This window comes from Drosophila arizonae, chromosome X, assembly GCF_054131065.1.
Source record: "Drosophila arizonae isolate 15081-1271.41 chromosome X, UAZ_ARI_1.0, whole genome shotgun sequence".
NCBI classification, from domain to species: Eukaryota; Metazoa; Arthropoda; class Insecta; order Diptera; family Drosophilidae; genus Drosophila; species Drosophila arizonae.
The window spans coordinates 35,554,902-35,578,559 of NC_142927.1; the positions used below are offsets into that span (position 1 = coordinate 35,554,902).

A 23,658-nucleotide genomic window follows, 5' to 3' on the forward strand; every position below is an offset into this window, starting at 1 on the left:
CCGCATGTTTTGTTGTTGGCTGTTTTACATGTCGCTGTGTGTATTGTTGTTGGCTGTTTTGCACGTCGCTGTGTGTTTTGTTGTTGGCTGCATATATCGCACACACAGCATCTTCGATCGCTAAGCAGCCGACGAAGGCCTTTGCCCTCGCCTATGCATGTGTGTGTGTGTGCAGAAACTCTTGCCTGGAACGTAAGCGGTTTTGTTTTTGTTTTTCCGCTATTCGTTTTCGTGCGATTAAACATGATAATACATAATCTCGGCTGCGCGCATTGTTGTTGCGCATATACCGTATATGGGCCTGCGTGCATGCACTGCTTTGTTGCTGTATCTGTGCATTGTGCATTGCGCATGCACCGACAGCTAAGTTTTTCGGTGCAGTACTGTACACTGCTTGCTGTCGTGCGCGCGCAGTTCAAACAAATTGTTGTTGCACATCCATATACCGTAATTTTCCCGGTGGCAACTGTTGTTTTCCCATCACAGATGCATTTCGCAGCCGAAATTATGCACTTTGAGCAAAATTTTATCGTCTTATTTTTTTTTTTTTTTTTTTTTTGTAAGAAGCAATACATTTCGCTGTGTATTCACTCCCTTTTTTTTTTTTTTTGAAAAAAAAAAAAAAAACAAAACAGCTCTATTGCTCACCCGTGTCTCCTCTCCACGGCTTGAGATCCGCCACATGCGCCGTCCTGGTCCGCTTTTCTGCCTCCGACCTTATCCGGCAGATGACTGGAGACACAAAACTGGCCACTATATATGGGCCTCCATAGCGTGGCACCAGTTTTGCTCCGAATCCCTCTGCGGCATTAGACAAGTGGCGTTCCTTTGCCCACACCTTGTCACCTACGGCCGGCTTCCACTGCCGCCTCCGTAGGTTGTAATGCCGCGCCTGATCCTGTCCAGCTCTCTCCAGGCTCCGACGCACGATCTCAAACACTTCGCGCATCTTGCTGGGTCTGTGCCTCCTGGCCTGTGCCGATTGTTTGCGCGTCGAACAGCGATTTGGGCAGCCTAGGCTCTCGCCCTTGCGTGATGAAGGCGGCCGAATATCCTGTGGATGCTGACACGCTGCTGTTGACCGCCAACGTCAACTCCGGCAATGCGTCGTCCCAGCATCTCTGGTCATCTCCAGCGAACTGCGCAATCATCGTCTTCACTTTTTTGTTGGCCCTCTCAGTGGGATTCTCTTGAGGTGTGTATGGCGCTGTAAGCTGGTGACGCACCCCAAGCTCCTCCACAAACACCTTGAATGCCCGACTGGTGAATTGGGTGCCATTGTCAGTAATGAGTACCTTTGGCGTGCCGAACCGCGCCAAGATCCGCTCTCGAAATGCCTTCTGGAGAGCTGTGCTATTCATACTCCGCAGCGGCACCATCTCCGTCCATTTCGAGAAGCGGTCTATAAACCAAAAGCATAGTGTTACCATGCTTTGATCTCGGCAGTGGGCCAACAAAATCGGCACAAACTGTTGCCCGTGGCTCCTCGGGCACCTGCGTCAGCATTTGCCCAGCAGCTTGCAGCTGACTGGGTTTATATCGCTGACACACTTCGCAGCCTGTACGTATTTTCTTACATCCCGGTACATACCTGGCCAGTAATACCGCGCTGCCACCCGAGCAATAGTTTTTCGGCTCCCAAGGTGGCCAGCGGTGGCTGCGTCGTGGTTCTCCTCCAGCACTTGTTTGCGCCGGTCCGCCGGGACGCACAACTTCCATGCAGCCACATCCTCGTGGCTGCTTGGTGCGGGATATGCCGATATAAGTTTCCAGACTCTTCCTTATAGTCTGGAAACTTATGTGGCGCCTTCTTTATGTCTTGTCGAAGCTTGGTGAGCCAGCGACATCCTGTCCCAGCTGGCATGTCCTTGCTCTTGACCAGACGGCACGCCTCCTCTCCCAGAGGCTGGCGTGAGCGAATCTCGAAGTCGTATTGCTGCAGCTCCAGTGCCCATCTGGCAATCCTTCCTGTTGGGCTCTCAATGGAATTGAGCCACTTCAGCGCCATATGGTCAGTGACCACTACGAATTTGTAGCCTTCCAGGTATGGCCTGAGCTTTCGTATGCCCCAGATTATAGCCAGACACTCTTTCTCAGTAGCTGAATAGTTCTTTTCAGCACTGTTCAGTGTCCGGCTGGCATACGAAATGACGCGCTCTCCGTCCTCCGAGATCTGCGTCAGGATTGAACGAAGCCCATAATTGCTTGCGTCCGTTTGCAAGCAAAACGGCTTCGAGAAATCTGGGCACGCCAGCACCGGTGACTCCGTCAGTTTGGCCTTCACTGTCTCGAACGCTCTCTGCCGCTCCTCAGTCCACTCCCACTTCGTGCCCTTTTTGAGTAGTGCGTTTAGCGGATGCACTGTGGCTGCAAAATCTGGCACAAAGCGGCGGTACCATGAAGCCACGCCCACGTATTGACGTAACTCTTTTACGTTTGTGGGTGGCTTCAGCTCGGCAATAGCGGCCACTTTCTCTGGATCTGTACAAATGCCATCCTCCGTGACTTTGTGACCCAGATATTTCAGCTCTTTCTTGAAAAAATCGCACTTGTCGATGTTGATTTTCAAGTTAGCTGCCCGCAGTCGCCGGAACACCTCTCGTAGGTTGTTCATATGCTCCTGTCGCGTTCGGCCGATAACGATGATGTCGTCCAGGTAGGCAAAGGCATGGGGCATAATTTCTGGGCCGATCACTTGGTCCAGCGCTCGCTGAAATGTCGCCGGTGCAGAATGGAGTCCAAACGGCATCATCTTCCATTGATAGAGCCCCTTTCCTGTCACCGTGAATGCTGTCAGTGGTCTGCTGGCCTTCTCCATCGGTATCTGCCAGTACCCATCCTTCAAATCCAGGCTGCTGATGTAGTGCGCCTCTCGCAGCTGGTCCAGAATGTGATGCACACGCGGCAAAGGGTATGCATCTTTGATGGATCTGCTGTTTAGTTGTCGAAAATCCACACATAGCCGCCACTTCCCATTCTTCTTACGATCCATGACAATCGGCGCGCTATGTGGGCTCTTCGAGGGCTCGATGCAGCCTTTGGCCAGCAGCTCATCCACCTGCAAGTTGATCTCTGCCTGCATTTTTGGATTTTTGGGGAAGTAGCGCTGCTTTATGGGCCTGTTATCCTGCATCCTGATCCGGTGCTCCGTGATCCTGGTGGTGCCCTTCACATGCTGGAACTTCTCCAGCTCATGCCTCAGGAAAGCATCCACCTCTGGGTCATTGTGCATAGGCGTTGGCTGTTCCATGTTCGCCTCCATCGGCGTCGCTGGGTTCGCCTCCACGCTGGCCACAACCACGGATAGCTTCTCCTCCGGCTGTTCGCTCGACTGTGGGATTCTTGGCTCGACCTTCAATGTCAAGCCACCGCACTCCAGTGTGGTGCCCATGCTGGCCAAGAAATCCCAGCCCAGATAGTGCCCGCCTCATCCTCCATGCGGCGATACTCCACATCGCCTCCAGCGTCGTCCATGGCCATCAGTCGTGACCGGCCAGGCCGTGGCTGTTGTCGCAACCTCTCGCGGTCCCTCTCCAGCTCCTCGAACTTCACCAGTCCACCAGACTCTGGAATTGATATGGCCGGGCGTAGGCACGCAGATCGGGCAGGCTGTTGTTGTATATGAGCTTCATCTCGCGGTCTGCTCCATAGCGCAGAGGCTGCATGAGCGTCTGCATCTCCACCATGTAGACTTTGAAGCACTCATCTACCATCTGCCTCCGGCGTTTGACGTCATCCTCCAGCTTCTCCAGATAGCCTCTGGGCAGGAAAAACTCCTGGAAGCTGCGCACGAATGTCACCCACGCCGTCCAGTGCCGATTGTTGGCCACGTACCATTTCAAGGCCATGCCTTTCAGCAGCTCTGGCATCGCCCTTGGGATCATAGCCAGATCCAGGCCATATGTGTCAGCCGACCACTCCACCTGCTCCAAGAACTCCAAAGGCTTTGTGGTACCATCAAAACGGAAGCTCCACTCCCGCACTTGTTTGGCCACCTTTGGATATTCCTGAGCGATGCTGTTGTGTCCTCGTGGCCTGATTTCCGGTTGCGGGGTGGATGTGGCCCTCATCTCACCTTGACACGTATTTTGGAGTCGCGCCGTCGCGCTTGTGGAGGGCACACACAGCCGTGCCACATGTGCAAGCTCCGACTCCAGCTCGTCGTCCCCGACGGCGGTCGTTGCCTCATCTCTGAGCGAGGAACGGCGTCCATGCAGTCGCCCCAGTTCGGCGATCCTCAGTGAGTAAGGAATGCTTCCTTCATTCCTCTCAACCCACTCACCGAACTGTCTCCGCATGACGTCCAGTGTGCCTGACAAGCTCACTCCAAACTTCTCGCCGTAACGGAGCAGTTCATCCTTTTTAAGATTATACACCCACGCTCGCACCATGATCACAAATATATACTAATTGACTCTTATCGCAGGGCCCCACGTTGGTCGCCAGCTGTAACGAACCTTCGGTTTATCCCGAGTCTAAGCTGGGCTAGTTTCAGCTGACTGTGGATTCGTTGCCAACAAATTTATTTGTTGAAGCCCCTGCGATAATTAATTAGTCCTGTGGTTTAGGTTTTATAGCGCAATGGTATATTTTCTTAAATAAATATGAAATGTACACGTCACGTATGTAAATGTATGCTGGCTCGCTGGTTTGCTTAGCGACGCACACTTACTGAGCGCTTGTTCAACGCACTCCGGCTGGGAGAGTGTTGTGCTGAGCACGCTAGCTCACCGTAAGGATTTGAGAAACGCCAGGATCTGGATCTGTAAACTCTGGCGGTTCGCCAGCTATGCAGATCTCTTCTACTATCTCGCTCACTCACAGCACAACACTAGCACAACACTCACAAGCACTTCTCTTACGCACGGCTACGCGAACTCACCCAGGTGTGCAGGCCTCGCTTACGTTGCTGATATGCACCGATGTCCTGATCGGCGCCTGCTGATGATCTGCAAGGATTCCCACTGGATGTCCTTGCTGTTCCCACGATGTCCTTGCTGTTCCCACGATGTCCTTGCTGTTCCCACGATGTCCTGGGAGTCCTGTTTGCTACTCGCGTTGACTTGATTTCGACACTTTCTTCACTTTCACTTTGTATAAATTTCGACGGCAACACTCTCTCGTATCGTTTTTCGACCGCCTCGTATGGAGCCACTGGTGGCCTTTTATGCCCCAGCCACAGGCCCTGACTCGTGTGGTAACGGGGCCTGTTCGGCTCTGGAGCGGGGCCTCTCTGCCGTTATTGTCCATAAAAACGGTAAAGTGGCGTGATTTTGGGTGACGCGACTTTCCCGCCAAATCCGTGGCAGCCTCCCACTGGCCGAAGTACCGTTGGCGCCCTACGAGTGAAAGTGTCCACTACTATCACTCGGCCCAAACGGCACCTCGGCTAACGGTCCCCGATGATCATCGTGCGTGCGACGCGAACCCATTGCTGAATTTGTAGGAGCGAAAGAGACCGCCTCTACAAGGACTTGACCCCCCTTTCCAGTGCGAGGGTCGCTCCTACAGTATTCGCGTCGCTGTGTGGAGCAACATGTATATGCACGTATATGCATATAAACGCACAGCAAATACATACGTTTATATACATTAATACGTGCATACCCATATTGCTCCTCACAATTTTTAGTATTTTTTTTTTTTTTTTTTATACCCTGAACCCATTGAAAATGGGAAATCAGGGTATAATGGTTTTGTGAAAAAGTATGTAACGGGCAGAAGGAGGCGTGGCAGACCCCAGAAAGTATATATATTCTTGATCAGCGTGACGAGCTGAGTCGATATAGCCCTGTCCGTCTGTCCGTCCGTCCGTCCGTCCGTCCGTATGAGTGCGTCGATCTCAGAAGTTATAAGAGCTAGAGAGCTGAAATTTGGCATGCATACTCATGTGTACCATACGCAGTACGAGTTTGCTTTATTTTTTCGATAAATCGTCCGATAACTTTTTTATCGAGAATAATCGAAAAATTGATTTTGTTTTTTTAGCCTAATTTGAGCATTTTTAGACCTGGAGTCTTCAAATTTGTGTTGTATATAAAGTTAATAGATACAAAGATTTTGTAATTTACAGATTTTGGATACCACGCCCCCTTCGCCACCAATTTGTAAAAAACGCATTTCAAGTACTAGAGACTTGTGCTTTGGAATGTACACACATATTTACCATATGATTACACTCTGAAAGTTTCATTAAGATCATATGTTTACAAAAGAAATTATTCGACAAATAAATTCTCATAATATTGCCCACACTGCAGCGCAGCCCAAGCGCAGTCGCTGCTTACTGCGCAGTTAGCAGAGCGCGTGCTTATAAGTGCATGTGTATGTATGTGTGCATAAAAGAAGTGCAGAATGATTAGAATATATGCTTAGAGGGTTCAGGGTATCTCCTAGTCGAGCAGTCTCGACTAGAGTCTTCTTACTTGTTTATTCATTGCTTTATTTCCATAATATTATATTAGCTTAGAGCTAGCTTATTGTTTTATTTACAGAGTTTAGACTAAATTTATGTCTGATCAGCTGAGATATTTTATTTACATGTTTAGAAATAAGTTGTTAATAAATTTAGAATATAAAGGAAAATGGAGGAAAACAAAAAAACCTTTAAATGCAACTTTGGTACTAACTTAAAACTACAAAAGAAGGCACTTAAGGCATTAACTATATATAAATAGTAAGGAAAAGGCCCTATTAGCTCAACACCTGAGCTATCTCAGATTTTTTAATTGTAAATTTGGTTTTAGAGTGACTGATGTGCTCATCAATCATTTTAATATCAGCTATTTTATGTAGAGATGTGGTTCTGTGATATCGTGGTAGGTTGAGGATCATTTTTAAAATTTTATTTTGGGCAACTTGGAGTTTTTTCAAATGAGTTACTGCCGAGCAGTTCCATATTTCAGATCCGTACATTAACATTGGAAGTATTATTGATTTGTAAATTGTTAACTTATTTTTATTTGAAAGTTTAGAGTGACGGTTTATGAATGGATAAAGAATACGAACAGTTTTGTTAATTTTATCTATGGTGTTACTTATATGGTTACTAAATAACAATTTTTTGTCTAAAGTAATTCCTAAATATTTAACAGATTCCTCCCATGAGATTTTAATTCCATTCAGTTCAAGATCTGAAGTGGGTAGCGAACAAGGCTTACGTTTTTTGCTAAAATATAGTGCTTTGGTTTTGTTGGCATTGAGCTTAATTTTCCAACTATAAAAGTATTCATATATGGAGTTTAGAGTGTTTTGTAAACTATTGTAAATATTCGAGTAACATGTACCAGAAGAAAATAGTATGGTGTCGTCTGCAAAGATTAAGGCCTTGCAACTTGAAGTCCTTGGAAAGTCAAAGGTGTAAATATTGTATAAAATAGGGCCGAGAACAGAGCCTTGTGGGACTCCGGCACAGATGGATTTTTTGGCTGACAAAGTTTCGTTCAAATATACGCAGAAGTGTCTATCAGTCAAGAAACTTCTAATTATATGGATCAGGTAGACTGGAGTGTTACTGGCTCTCAGTTTGTGGATTAAACCGTCGTGCCATACAGTGTCGAAAGCAGCTTCAACATCCATGGTTATCAAGCCAACAGATTGCTTTTCAACGAACTTAGTTTTGACAAAGTTAGTCAATTTGTCCAAAGGGAAGATACAGCTATAGTGCTCTCTAAATCCATATTGCATTGATGGTAAAATATTGTTTTCTTCAAGGTGGGTGTTGAGTCTGATCTTGATGATCCGTTCAAATATTTTCGATAAACCACACAGAAGGCTAATCGGACGATAACTCAAAGGAGAATTGGGAGGTTTACCTGGTTTTCCAATTGGAATAATCTTAGCAGTTTTCCATTTATGAGGAAAATAACCAATTTTCAGACAACTATTAAAGATCAGTGTAACAAATTCAACTACACCTGCTGGTAAGTTTTTAAGACAAATATTAGGTATATTGTCTATCCCAGGTGATTTTTTGTTTTTAAGGGACTTTATTATGGATTTTACATCTGTAGTTGAAATAAGGGAGTCGCATGTGATATTGTTCACAATAGCGAGTTCAGTGAGAGAGTTATGCACTAAATTAGAGGTAGCACTATTAGAGAAGGTTTCTGTAATGTGATGTTTGGACTCAAATATTTCGCTAAGACAGTTAGCCTTTTCCAAGTTTGTAGAGTAGATCTTATTATCATGGTTGAAGCAGGGAATAAACGGCTTTTTGTTTTTTATTATTTTTGTAAGTTTCCAGAAAGGGTTAGAGTTATAACCCAGTTTAGACAGCTTTTCTCCCCAAATGGTATTATTATGGTTAAATAATTCCTGCTTTATGATTCTATTTAAGTGATTCATTCTAGCTTTGCAGATTGCCAGTCTCGTTCTGATCCATTGTCTCTGAACAGCATTTCTGGTAGCAATAATGTCTGTTATTCTGGCTGGAAGTTTTCGGGCTTGTAACTTAACTTGTATTCTTGGGGTGCAGTGTTCAATTGCCTGTGTTATTTTTTCTGTAATGGTCTTGGTAATACAGTCAATTAATGCTATGTCTGGGACGCAGTCTTTTAAGGCATTTAGGTCAGGCTGGATTGATTTTGCAAGTGTACGTCTAAACGTTTCCCAATTTGACCTAGAATATTGCAGATAAGTTTCAACAAAACTGGCATTAGTATCTGTAGCAAGTTTGCAGGTAATTGGCAGATGATCAGAAGAGAGATCATTGTGTACTTTGGGATGAGAGAGCTTTCTGGGTTGATTTGTTAGAAAAAGATCAAGAGTTGATGGCTTTCCTTTGTAGTTTGGAGGTATGTATGTAGGATCATTGGGGTGGAACAAAGTGAATTTCCCCAAAGTAGAAAGGTCATTAAGGGTATTGCCAAAAGTGTTTGCTCGAGAGCAGTTCCAGACTCTGCTTCTGCAATTTAAGTCCCCTCCTACAATATAGTGGTCTTTGATTTAAACATATCTTTTATGTGAATTGATCCATTTGGTGAGATGCATTGGCTTTTCAGACATTTAGCTGAGATGCCAGGGAAGTAGGCTGCAATTACAAGAAGAGATGTTTGAGCATCTAAACAAACTTTTATTGCAACATTTTCAATAAGGTGAGTGTCAATGCTCTGGATCTGAGAGTGTTTAATGGATTTCTTAACAATTAATGCAACACCCCCTCCTCTAATGGCAGAGCGATCGTTTCTATAGACTGAATAGTTAGGGATGAAGAATCTGTTAGTTTGCGTCAGCCAAGTTTCGCTGACAAGACATATATGTATTTGGTTTTCGTTCAAAAAGTTAATAAGTTCTAGACGTTTATTGAAAACGGCACGTGAGTTCCATGCCATGATATTAAGAGCGTTTGGTTGACTATTTGTACACATATTTAAGAGCTAGTTCAGTAATAATATTAAATTGATCGCTTTTAGTTTTACAAAGACTAAGTTTGTTTATCAATTCCCTAGTAAGAGTAGTAATTTCCTCAAATGTGAAAAGATCATGGTTGGTGGAGTTGTTTGTACCATTTGTGATGTGGTTTGGGGCACACTCTGGATGGTGTTGGATACAGCAGCAGCCCTAGGCGTTGATGGGGGAGCATAATTGTTTTGGTTTGAGTTGCTTTTGTTATATTTGGAACGCTTTTGTAATAGCGACTGGTAGGAGAGCCGGCAAGGGCAGTTAACATCTGTAGACGGGTGGTTTCCTTTGCAGTTTGCACACTTTGTTGCAGTCTTGTCAGGGCAGACGGTCGTTAGATGATGGCCAGCACAGTGAGCGCAGGATGTCTTAATTGCGCATTGATTAGCACCGTGACCATATAGTTGGCAATTGTAGCATTGCGTCAATTTATTGTGGGTTTTGGTTTTATACTCCCAACTGTCTTATAGTTATACTCTTTGGAGAGAAGTAAACAACATACAATATCAGTTTATAACCGTTTCATGTAGTTTTTTCAATTAACTTAACATCAGTGCAGCTGAGACCAAGATTCAAGAGCATGGTTTTTACTTCATCATTGGACTGCTTGTCTAGTCCAGAGAGAACTGCCTTGAATGGCTTAGTATCTCTTGTCTCGTAAGAGAAAAATTCACAACTGTTTTCCTTTAGCTTAACGCATAGCAGGTTAAAGTCAGATTCAGATTTTACGTATATTTTATGCCCAATTGAAATAGATTTGACATAATAATCGCTGATTTTGTTTATTGAAAGCAAATTATGGACAAACTGCACTGTTTGTTTGATGACTGTGATTGGTGGTAATTTTACACTAGCCTCAGGCTCTGGTTCATTGATATTTTCATTGATATTTTCGTTTTCAAGAGTCTGCAGTGGACGAAAAAAGTTTGAAAAATTGTTTTCAGTGTGTTTACGCGGCGAAGTTTTATCTTTCGTGCGAGGCATTTTACCGTTGGCAGGTGCAGTAGCACCGCCAAATGACAAATTACGACGTTTAATGATTGTTTTTGGTTGTTGCTATGCAAGAAACAGATAAGCACGCGCTATTTTTAGCTTAAAGTACCGTACGTTTTAAACGAAGAAGTGAAAAGATAATCGGATGACTCAGATTAAGGTACGACCTCTCGCGTTGAGTGATACAACTAGACTGAATTATTAGTATTATTATTATTATTATTATTATTATTATTATTATTAATATTATTATTATTATTATTTTTATTATTATTGTTATTATAAAACAAGTAAGAACGTTGCAATCGGGCGATACCGATAGCAGAAGACTCATTCACAGCGCAAACGCTGTCAACCAAGGTATATAGTGCAATTTTCAAGTCTAGTGCGCAGCAAAAAACACGGCATGATTGGAAAATCATCGATAGCTATTGCATTCAAATTACATACATACATATATAATTTATACAATTTTGATTTTTATTATATATTTATATCCATACATTGGATACCAGCTTCAAGCTAACAGCAGATCAGCGCGATTTTCCTATGCTCGTGCACACACTCATCGTCTATTCTATGCGTACAGACAGAAGCGCGCCTTTTCTCACATTCTTAGAATTTCGATTGATTTCTGGACTTTCTAGCCGTTACTGTAGTTTTGTCTGATGACGCTCTCTTATTAAGCTATTCTATTTTAGCAACTGATTGCTCGAGCAAAGCAGTGGCGCGGGTGCTAAGGCCGACGCAAGTAATGTTAGAGTAGGGAAGGTTCGAACCTTTACTGTGTTATTTTTTTTTATTTTTTCATACATATTTCGTTTTTTTATAAAATAGATATTTTATTGGGAAGGTGCGAGCTTGACTGAATGGCACTTAATACTTTTCATTTTCTTAGTCGAATAATTTTATAAGTTTAAATTTGTTTCTTCTTAAATAGCCCTCAAATACATATACGCAAATACATACATATGTATATATAATTATATATGTAAGCCTGTACGCATAGCATCAAGCATTCCAGCCTTATACACGCGCTCATTTGTATGTGTGTATGTATGTACACATAAGTGCGTGCTCGAGCATATTCTAAGAATCCCGTTGCGATTGATTTGTCTTTGCATTGTTTTTGAATTTCCAGCCGCTACACTGGCTGTTCTTTGCTATGCGGCGTCATAACAATAATGTGATTTCGTTTTAACTACTCTTGATCGAAACGACGCGGTGGTGCTGTAGGCTGAAGCGCCGACGATCTTTATTTTAGCTATTTTGACAAACATGCTGTTTGGGTTGGGTGCGAGTTCAAATCCCGCTGCAAACACTTTTTTGTAAATTGCAAATTTTTGTTATTTTAGCTTTTTTATATTTTATTAATTTTATAAAAATGTTTCCTTCCGTGCTATCAATGCCTATTAAGCCTACTTATGTGTACATATACATAAATAGATGGCTGACGCATATAAATGTCGCAACTCGGGCACTGTAAATGCCGATTGCCACGCCCCTAGTGGCCGTAGACTCCTCAATTTTAGCCAGTTTTTAGAACGAGCAACCGGTTACCTAAATGCAAAATTTGAATTCTTACGCTCAAAAAATGTGAAAATTACAGGGTATTTTTCGATATGCCACGCCCCTAAAGAGGCTTAAAAATTATTTTTGGGGCATCGATAGAGAATTTGAAACTTCTAGCTCTTAAACTGTAGGAGATATAAACGTTTGCGGTTTGCCACGCCCCCTATAGGCGGACATATATCTACCATAGCTCGTTGGACGTGGGTGGTCAACCCGCGTATATATACAAAATTTCAGGTCTCTAGCATCAATAGTGCCTAAAATATAGCAGAATTGGAAAAATCACTATATCTTCAGGTCCGATTTGCCACGCTCCTAGTGGGTGTAGATATATAATTTTTTCACCTATCTTCATAGAATTAAAACATCAGCTTACATGCAAAATTTCAGCATTCTAGGTTTATAACTTTAGGAGATACAGTTTTATCCGATTTGCCACGCCCCTAATGGGCGGAGATATATCCGCCATAGCTTGTGATCTTGGGTGATCGGCGCGGACCTACATGCCAAATTTCAGCTTTCTAGCTCTTCAACAAACATGATTTCTGGTATATCGGAAAATGCATTTTCCGATTTGCCACGCCCCTAGTGGGCGGATCGGGAAAATTTTAACACTTTATAAATCGGAGATATACACGAGTATGTGTTCCAAATTTCAAGTCTCTAGCTTCAATAGCGCCGAAATAGATTGCGTTCATACGGACAGACGGACAGACGGACGGACAGCAAGACGGACATTGCACAAAACCAATATACTCATTTCACTTTCGTGAATGAGTCTAAAAAAAAATTATTAGTGGAACACCACAAGAGAGTGAGGCTCGTTTCACAGACCCAAGATTGGGCTTTGGCAAAAGCTCAAAAATGCAAAGGAGCCCTGTAGCACAGGCGCCAAGAAGTGTGGAGGAAACTCCAAAAAACCGCCACCGCGGAAACAGGCGTCCTAAGCACTACTGCAGAGGCGGTAATCTCACCAAGGCATGAGTACATGTTGAAACTCCGGGCCGAGGAAGAGGATGCCATTCTAAAATGTCGCCAGGCGCTGCGGCGCATAAAAACCGCTGTCGCTAAGCAAAAAAACATCAGTCTGGATGTTAAAAGCGGGGTATCCGACCTAGACGAACAGCTCGATATTCTAGGACACTGCAGGAACTCCTGGAAGAAGCTGGAAGCTGAAGCAGAAACAGCAGAAGCAATTAGAACCATGAACTACGAGATCCCCTGAACCCTTGGAGTAATAGCTATTTCAATAATTTTTCGCGTCTATCACCTTACACAAGAAACACGCACACACACACACACACACACACACACACGCACGCACACACAGGCATACATACACACACATACATACACACACATACACACACACAAACACATACACAAACAATTAAACACGCATGGGCGGCAGTGAGCGCTTACTATGAGAACTTAATTGCATAATAACGTACGATCTTCATGAAACTTTCAGATTATGATTATAACATGGATATGCATGTAATTGCCAAAGCACAAGTCTCTAGTATTTGAAATACGCTTTTTACAAAAGTGAGGGTGAGGGGGTGAATTTAAGGTTGGGGGGTAAATTTTAAGAAAAACCGAAATTGTTTAAATTGCATATAAGCATACATTAAAAATTTGGAGACTCTAGCAATAAAGGTGTAGAAGATATAATTTTATAACTGGTTTTCGATAAGGTTTTTTAATCGATAAAAAAAGATCGGGATGAGTTATCGAATTTTAATGATAAACTTCTGAAATCGACGCGTTCATACATACGGACGGACGGACGGACGGACAGACAGACGGACAGGGCCAAATCGACTCAGCTCGTCGCCCTGATCAAGAATATATATACTTTGTGGGGTGTGCCACGCCTCCTTCTGCCTGTTACATACTTTTAACAAAACCATTATACCCTGATTTCCCATTTTCAATGGGTTCAGGGTATAAAAACATAAGAATGCAAGCATAAACACGCATTGGCAGCAGTGTGGGCTTACTATGGAAATTTAATTGCTTAACAACTTTTCTTGTTGATGAACTATGCTCATAAAACTTTTAGGTAGTTAATATAACATTAAAGGGCGCGTGTATGCCAAAGAACAAGTCTCTAGTATTTGAAATACGGCTTTTACAAAGGTGATGTTGAGGGGTGGATATAGTGGTGAGGGGTCAATTTTAACAAAAATCTAAATTGTAAGTATATATACATTTAAAATTTGGGTTTAAGGTATAATGAGGTCAGGATATAAAAAGTTATTAAACTATAATTTTCTATAGTATCCCATACTGCAGTCAATGCGTAAGGTAAGGTGGAGTATATATGTTAGTTCTTGGGTAAGATGAAAATATATGAAGCATATCAGATCCCAGATAAGTTCAGTGGATCTCATAATCGAGCAGTTTCGACTAGAGCTTTATTACTTGGTTGGCTTTAATATTGTCGAGCCGGCATTGCTTACTAAATTGATATACACATTTCATATATACTTCACATTAAAATGATTTATTTTAGGTTGGCTGTAAATAATTTACATTACGTAAGCAATGTTCTAGGTATAAAAGATCCAATACATAAACAAAAAATATCGCTGAAAGCCATGGATGTTGTTCTTTTTGGCCCGCCACGAGGTAGGTCTAAAGTCTTATTTGTACGGCCGCCTTTTAAGTGCTTGACTTAATTTTTACAGAAACCGGCACTCGCTGGAAGGATTACATTCTTGTCACTCTTTTATTGAGCGCTATAATAGGATGTTGGTATGCTTATCAGCAAAATAAAAATGCTAAGCGACACTTGCGTCGAATGGCGCAGGACATGGAAGGATTACAACGAGCGGAACAAAGTCTCCAAGAAATGCAAAAGGTATTTTAGGACTATGCTATCGACAAAATATATTTTAAATGTAATCTGCTAAATTAGGAATTGGAGTTAGCTCGCATGGAGCAGGAAAATGTTGCCACAGAAAAAATGGATCTCGAAAGGCGGCTTAAGGAAGTGCCTTCATTTAGCACGTCAAGCTCAGATCTGGAGGTACAGCAGTTAAAGAAAGAAATTGAGATGTTACGCAATGAATTAACACGTGCCGAATACGAGTTGGTGGACAATTGTTGGACTCCACCTCAGCAGCTGCAATCATGGCTACAGTACACATATGAATTAGAAAGCAAAAACCATCAAAAAAAACGCATTTCTGCGGAAAAACAACTTCAATCCGCACGTGAAGCATGTGAAAAATTACGTAAAAAGCGATCAAGCTTGGTCGGCGCCTTCGTTTCAACGCACGGCAAGAGCATCGATGACGTTGATCGTTCTATTGTTGAAGCACGTAATGCTCTTGGCGAAGTAACTAATGAATTACAGGAACGCCTCCACCGTTGGAAGCAAATAGAAACATGCCTGGGGTTAAATATTGTCAACAATAACGGACTATCATATTTAGAAAATGTTCTTTATAGTCGTAATGGTGGTAGTAACAGTTCTATTGGTATTAATTCTACAAAAGGCTCTAGAGGTGAGATTTACCATTTAATGATATTTAGGTGTGTTTTTAATTTTCACTATTTACAGCAAGGATTACATGCAGCACCGACGACCTTGATGACGAATCAGTACAAGGTAAGATGCATTTTGAGAATTTTTCACTGCTTGCAACGGAGTAGTTTTGTTGCGATTGCCTGGCAAGACAACACAGGAATAATCTCCATTGCGGACCGAGCATGCGATAAACCAATGGATATATTGTTAAACATTCGATAATATGTAGTTATTAAATTTCATTCAACAATAATTTAAAAATTTCACAATTTGGAAACTCTACCATTACTTGGCATATATATTTATAGACATGAAAGTTTTCTAATACGTATTTTTGATAATGCATAAATGTATACTTAAAAATATATCTACTTATACATTAATTTATTTTGGGAATACTGTCATATGTTAAAATAAAATTTAAATTTCTTAAATTCCTTAAGCACATGGCTTGCAAATAACTGTTGACCGTTTCTCATTGTCTGCAAGTAAGTGACTTTCACTCACACTTTGAGAAAAGACTCAGAGATCTTGACAAGCTTGTTCGCCCTCAGCGAACAACCGTTTTATTTTGTTCTCTTTCGCTCTGGTTGTTCCCCGTTGAGTAAAATGAAAATAAAAGTCTTTTGAGGATGTATGCGAGTAAACGCTCGAGATCGAGAATTGAGTTGTGCGGGTTGTTGTGTTTGTATACTTATCTTTTAAAAATATTAATATATATTATACAATATATATAAAATACTACATACAAATAGTACAGCAAACATTATAAGCGAATAAACTTTAATTGCTGGTTGGAAAAAATTTATTTCTTTTAATCTAAAAAGCAAAATAATGTGCAGACCCTTTGCATTGAGTTTATCATTCTCTCACTTACTGAGTCTCATTGCGTGAACGTGAATCGTATCGCTCGGTCACGATGCTCGTTAGAAGAGAGTCACACGAATAGCTCAACCCAATGCGCTCGTGAGAAAATAGAAATAAGAAGAAAGAACTTAGCCTTTTATTGTCCAGATCTGGCATTTTTCAACTGCCAAATGCAGGAAAAATTGTAAATTAGCTAGAAAGTGAATTAGTATATTCGTGTTGTGCAACGTCCGTCTTGCTGCCCGTCCATCTGTCCGTCTGTCTGGCTGTCCGTCAGAACGCAGTTTATTTCGGCGTTTTTTAAGCAAAAGACTTCAAATTTGGAACACATACTCGTGATTTATAAATTGCTAAAATTTTCCCGATCTGTTCTCTAGGGGCGTGGCGAATCGGAAAATGCATTTTCCGATATACCAGAAATCATGTTAGTTGAACAGCTAGAAAGCTGAAATTTGGTATGTAGGTCCGCGTCGACCACCCAAGATCACGAGTTATGGCGGATATATCTACGCCCATTGTGGGGTGTGGCAAATCGGGTAAAACTATATCTCCAAGAGGTTTAGATCTAGAACGCTGAAATTTTGAACGTAAGCTAATGTTATCATTCAAAAATGTCTACGCCCATTAGGGGCGTGGCAAATCGGACCTGAAGATATAGTGATTTTTCAAATTCTGCTATATTTTGGACACTATTGATTCTAGAGACCTCAAATTTTGTATATATACTCGAACTGACCACCCAAGACCAAAAAGCTTCGACGGACATATGTCCGTCTACAGGGGGCGTGGCAAACCGCAAAAGTTTATATCTCTTAAAGTGTAAGATCTAGAATCTTCAAATTTGGATGGTTGAGTTTCTACTATTTACTAATATTTTTACGCCTCTTTAGGGGCGTGACATATCGAAAAATACCCTGTAATTTTCACATTTTTTGAGCGAAAGCATTACAATTTTGCAGTTAGGGTCCCGTTAGCTCGTTCTAAGAACTGACCAAAAATAAGGTGTCTACGCCCAGTAGGGACGTGGCAAATCGGGAAAACCAGCAAACAATTCTACAGTATTAGAGCTAAACTTAGCTGCTGAATTGCTGATGGGATGTGAATAAGTATTCCGCAGTCGGTAACGCCCGACTGCAACGTTCTTGTTTGAAATCAAATCAGTATTATTTTAAGTGACTCCAAAGTACTTGAATATTATTGGCACAAACAATTTATATAGTGCCGAGCAGAACATTGATTTTATTGAGCTCAATAATCGTGTGTGAATTTTCGAATAAAAATATAATTCATAACAAGTAAGAAAGCTCTAGTCGAGAGTGCTCGAGTACGAGATAATAATCAATAATTCTTCGCATATCTCTGCTTAAACAAGAAACAACACATACGCACACACGGATAAAGACGCATTGGCTGCAGTGTGGGCCCACTATTGGAACTTAATTGTTTAATCACTTTTCTTGTGGATGGATTTTGTTTTACGGACACTAAAAAAATCAAGTCTCTAGCTCTTATATCTTCTGAGATCGACGCGTTCATACATACGGACAGGGATAAATCGACTCAGCTCGTCGCCCTGATCAACAATATAAAAGGTGAGTTTTTAATAGCTATAGGACGGGTTTTCAAAAAACAAACGTAAAATTAAGAAAAATTGCATGAAATCTTTATTTGAATCGATAGTACGGTGCATATTGTTTAATGTTTGAAGATTGTTTCATGCAAATGTTGACCGCGACTGCGGTTCAAATGGCCCATCTGCTTAGTCCAATTTCGGCATACTATTTCCAGCATTTCGGCCGGTATCTCACGAATAAATGCTTCTCTATTGTCTTCAAATGCGTCTATTGAAGCGGGCTTGTCTGAATAGACATGAGCTTTAACATAGCCCCACAAAAAATAGTCTAAAGGCGTTATATCGCACGATCTGAGTAGCAGAGGCCCAACTGCTGCGACGGCACATTCTTAGAATTTCAATTGATTTCTGGATTTCTAGCCGTTACTGTTGTTTTTTCAGATGACGCTCTGTTATTAAGCTATTCTATTTTAGCTACTAGCCAATCAAGCAAAGCAGTGGCGTGGGTGCTAAAGGCAACGCAAGTTCTGCTAGAGTAGGGGAGATTCGAAACCTCTTCGATGTTTTTTTTTTTTTTTCATACATATTTTGTTTTTTATAAAATAGATATTTTATTGGGAAGGTGCGAGCTTGACTGAATGGCACTTAATACTTTTCATTTTCTTAGTCGAATAATTTTATAAGTTTAAATTTGTTTCTTCTTAAATAGTCCTCAAATACATATACGCAAATACATACATATGTATATATAATTATATATGTAAGCCTGCACGCATAGCATCAAGCATTCCAGCCTTATACACGCGCTCATTTGTATGTGTGTATGTATGTACACATAAGTGCGTACTCGAGCATATTCTAAGAATCTCGTAGCGATTGATTTGTCTTTGCATTGTTTTTTAATTTCCAGCCACTACACTGGCTTTTCTTTGCTATATGGCGTCATAACTATGATGTGATTTCGTTTTAATTACTGTTGTTCGAAACGACGCGGTGGTACTGTAGGCAGAAGCGCCGGTGGTCTATATTTAAGGTATTTTGACAGACATGCTATTTGGGTTGGGTGCGAGTTCAAATCCCGCGAGAAACTCTTTTTTGTAAATTGCAAATTTTTGTTATTTTAGCTTCTTTAATAAGTTTTAACTTTTTAAAAATGTTTCCTTGCGTGTTATCCATGCTTATTAAGCGTATTTATATAAAAATACATACATAGATGGCTCACGCATATAAATGTCGCAATTTGGGCACTATAAATGCCGATTGTCACGCCCCTAGTGGCCGTAGACTCCTCATTTTTGGTCAGTTTTTAGAACGAGTAACCGGTAACATAAATGCAAAATTTGAATTCTTACGCTCAAAAAACGTGAAAAGTACAGGGTACTTTTCGATATGCCACGCCCCTAAAGAGGCGTTGAAGTTATTTTTGGGGCATCGATAGAGGAGGCTACCAGTAGCTTAACTATTCAAATTTGATGCTTCTAGCTCTTAAACTGTAGGAGATATAAAGTTTTGTGGTTTACCACGCCCCCTATGGCCGGAAATATATCTACAATAGCGCGTTGGACTTGGGTGGTCAACCCGCGTATATATACCAAATTTCTGGTCTCTAGCATCAATAGTGAATAAAATATAGCTGAATTCTCTCTATCTCTTATAACTTCTGAGATCGACGCACTCATACGGACGGACGGACGGACGGACGGACATATCGACTTAGCTCGTCACGCTGATCAAGAATATATATACTTTGTGGGGTCTGCCACGCCTCCTTCTGCCCATTACATACTTTTTCACAAAACCATACCTATAACTATACCCTGATTTCCCATTTTCAATGGGTTCAGGGTATAATAATTGCAATTAAATTAAAAGTTTTGTTGGAAAATATGGAATCGGGCCTGTTCTTTGTGTCTACGTGTTTGTGTTATCCAAAATCTTTATGTGATGTAAAGTTTTAAGTAAGACAAAAAGCTGTCTTTGACATCATTTAAAAAAAAATTTTTGTCTTTGATAAGAGAAAACTTGCGTTTGTAACTTTTTGTAGCAATGAAACTACGCCCATCTTATCTTATTCAATTCCGAGCTAAGACCTATAAGTTCAACGTGCACTTTTGCGCACTTTTTGCGCAATTTAATTTTTCAGCAACTAACCTCGTCGCAGATGAGGAAGTGGAAATAAGCAATTCCGAAAGGCAGGACTTTTCAAATTTTGAGGTTTATGGCATGTTAGCTTCAGATAATGAAGAATACAATGATTAACAATAAAAGAAATATATTTTAAAGTTATTAGTGCTTAAAATCATAAAATATAGCCTTTTATTCCTTGAAAATATTCTTTTTTATCAACTTCTACTATAACAAGTAAGAAAACTCTCGTCGAGAGTGCTCGACTAGATACTACCCTGAACCCAAGAAATAAAAATGCCCATTTAGTATGGCTGAAATTTCAATTTCGATGTATTTAAAAATATAAATAAAATACCAAACTCATTTAATAAAATATAAAAATATTTTGAAACAATTAAAAAAGTTAACATCAGTTGCACCGATCGGGATTCGAACCGCAACTTCTCGATCGAGCGTCATGCAGCTAACACACTAGGCCACCTCACTCCTGCTAGTGGCGCTGTCAAATCTCAAATAGATTCACTGCTGCAGCGCCATCTACCAAAACTAATCGAAACTAACAGCTGATGTTAATTTTTGACTGAACGGAATATAATCACTAACCAGAGAACACATAGACTAGACAACTAGTGGAATGCTTTTTGCACGTTTTTTTTGAGGCTTTAGCACCCCAGACAGCTTTGGACTCGCTCGGCTCCTTACTTTTAGGTTCGAGCTACGAAAAAATACGAACGCACAATCATTTCGCTTCATGCGCTCGACCGAGATGGTCAACTTTTGAACAAAAAATCCCTCTATGCTCAATGTTTCCCTTGCTCTCTCTCTCTCTCGATGTTCTCTGCTCTCTCGAATGTGTATATGTATGTATACATGTGAGGCTCACATTGTGAGCACAAGCAGCAGCTCACGAAAATTGAAATTTCTTCGCAGCAAGAACCCATGCCTTCCCTTATGTGTGAAGAGTATACCGAACTTTTCAAACCGTTTGCCATGTGTTTTCGTTATTATTTGTGGGAAGGGTATAAAAGGGTTGGTGCGCATAATGAAAATGTTTTCGCGACGAGCATGCACACATACACTGTCCCTTGCTACATGTACTATGAGCATTTGTATGCCTGTGTGCAAAGCCCTTGCTGGCTATAGCAATTTGAAATCCTAGCATTTGCATTTGGTCGATCTTGTGAAGTGCTCACACTTACATAAATATGTTTGATTGTGTGTACGCAGGGGCCGCGATGCTCACAAATGATGGGGTAATCATTGTAGAAGCAGTTCAGTGCCTTTATATGTATGTGCGTGAGTGTATGTTTATATGTGTATGCATGCGACATGAGCATTGACGTGTGCCTACGACAACTTTGAATTGTGTGAACGATTTTGGGTTTGACCGGAAGAGGCGCGCTTACATTTAAGTAGATGATTAACTAAAGTAACAAGTCCTATTACTTTTAAAGGTATTTTTTAATTGCATGATTTTTATGCACCCTTTAAAATGGGTCCATTTAGCCAGTATATGTATGTATGTACATACACATGCTTCTTATTAAAAAGGTAAATTTCACCTGTACATGTGCAGGTACAAGGGATCGAAAATCGCATTCCAATTTGGCCACAGGGATTGATCAGGTACTACATTTTTAGCAAAAATCATTCTGATAGGCAAACCCACGACCATTGAAATAAAATCATCTACTTAAATGTAAGCGCGCCTGTCATTAAAAAAAAAATTCAAGAGTCTAGCTCTTATATCTTCGGAAATCGACGCGTTCAAACATACGGACAGACAGACAGACGGACAGGGCCAAATCGACTCAGCTCGTCGCCCTGATCAAGAATATATATACTTTGTGGGGTCTGCCACGCCTCCTTTACATTTCAACAAAACCATTATACCCTGATTCAGGGTATAAAAACTATATGGTATAGTCAACCGATTTTGATCATTTTTACAGGGTCTTTAAAACAAAAAAACACACCTAATATGTGAATTTGGTGTAAATTACTGAAAAAGCAAAAACGGTTAGGACAGCTAATAATATGAAAGAGAAGGGGTGCCACACCATTTTTTCATCACAATCGCGTGTTGCGAACGAAAGTCAAATGCAAAAAAAACAAATTTGATTATTTTGACTGGTTCAAAAGTTATTAATTAATTGTTAAAAATCGGGCTTTTAACCCATAGTGCAGTGTTGCCAAAAAGATAATAGCTAAAAAATCACCTTTTATATACTTTTATACCCAAATTTCCCCTTTTCAATGGGTTCAGGGTAGGGATGCAAAATTATCGATAGGGTGGCCATCGATTTTTCACAGTCGATAGTGAAAACAATCGATAGTTAAACGACTGATGTAAAAAACGATCGATTGTGAAAACCGTCTATACTGTCGATAGCTCTATCGAAAATTTGAAATAATTACAATTTACTAACTTTTTTAAAAATAGAGCCACGCCCCCACCCCTTTCACTTATAGCGTCCATCCGGTTATTGCAACGAAAATTCTAGTCCCAGACAAGATTTTACCGTGAATATTATTTTAGTTATAAGTTTCTTATTCCAACTCAATACAATTCATTTCATATTTCTTTCCATAGGTGTCTTCAGTACCATCTTCCTCTTTTTCGCTTTTGTTTGAACTAGGAATCTTTCCAAATGTTTCGAAACTACATGCTTCTAGTGTAAGGAAGGGAAACGCACGGGATTTGTTTTCGTTGATAGGAGCGACTGTAGCTATCGCTTCCGACGACTTTATTGTTCTGTTCTTTCTGTTCTTTTGATACACATTTAAGTATAACATAACCTGGGGTGTCGCTGGCTTCAGTGGCAGCGCTGCCTGTTGTATATATGTAATATGTAATACTAACATAGGTAGCTTATATATAAGAAGTGAAAAGTAAGCTATTGGAGTAAAGCGCGTTATGCACATACATTCATATATTCTGTAAGCAGTCACTGCGTGGTATTCATGCTGCGTCGGCTTGTTTGGGGTTCGATACACTCTTAGTATGTCATATTTCGGTGTACTTGAACTGCACTTGAATATGAATAAGTTTATGCAATAATGAGTAAGTGTCGTTGCCTTCTAGTGTAAACAATTATTGGTATATAGAGAGTATATACTTGACATAGTGGTGAGCACAGTGAGCTCTCGATATGTGCATACCACATCTCCCTCCTTTTGAAAAATAACGTAATTATATGAAGTTATTTTTAAAATATATGTGCATTTTTGTACATATATATATATAATAATAAGACCGACGTTATTGTTAAAATAAAAAAAAATTTATTCTTAATAACTTATGTACAAACGGTCTTAGAGCTGAATTGAAACTGAGCTGCTAATTGATAATTTGTTTGTCTTATATAGCTAGAAATATGTATCGATGGTGGCGTGATTGTGGCGAAGTGAGTGGCCTGATCGGTGACTTCCAAATATGCTGCGTATGCAGTTCCCACGGGAAGGGTTTAATGCGTTAGAGTGCGATTCGTTTGTATATGTGGACGATGGGATGATTGTTGCTGAGGCGATTTGTTTATAAGTAGTCACTAGGGCGATTTGTTTATGTTGAGTTATGAAGATGATC

The 23,658-nt window shown here is 40.9% G+C and overlaps 1 protein-coding gene across 3 annotated transcripts in view; it reads left to right on the plus strand.

Annotated features, from left to right (window-relative positions):
- Positions 1 to 15,947, plus strand: part of Stim (stromal interaction molecule) — a 181,253-nt gene extending 165,306 nt beyond the window's left edge. For all 3 annotated transcript variants that reach the window (XM_089474772.1, XM_089474771.1, XM_089474773.1), the window contains exons 5-8: positions 14,486 to 14,601; positions 14,661 to 14,833; positions 14,891 to 15,482; positions 15,539 to 15,947. In XM_089474772.1, the coding sequence (XP_089330898.1) occupies positions 14,486 to 14,601; positions 14,661 to 14,833; positions 14,891 to 15,482; positions 15,539 to 15,630 (973 nt within the window). In that variant the 3' untranslated portion in view covers positions 15,631 to 15,947. The remainder of the gene's footprint in view (positions 1 to 14,485; positions 14,602 to 14,660; positions 14,834 to 14,890; positions 15,483 to 15,538) is intronic.
- Positions 15,948 to 23,658: the final 7,711 nt, after the last annotated feature.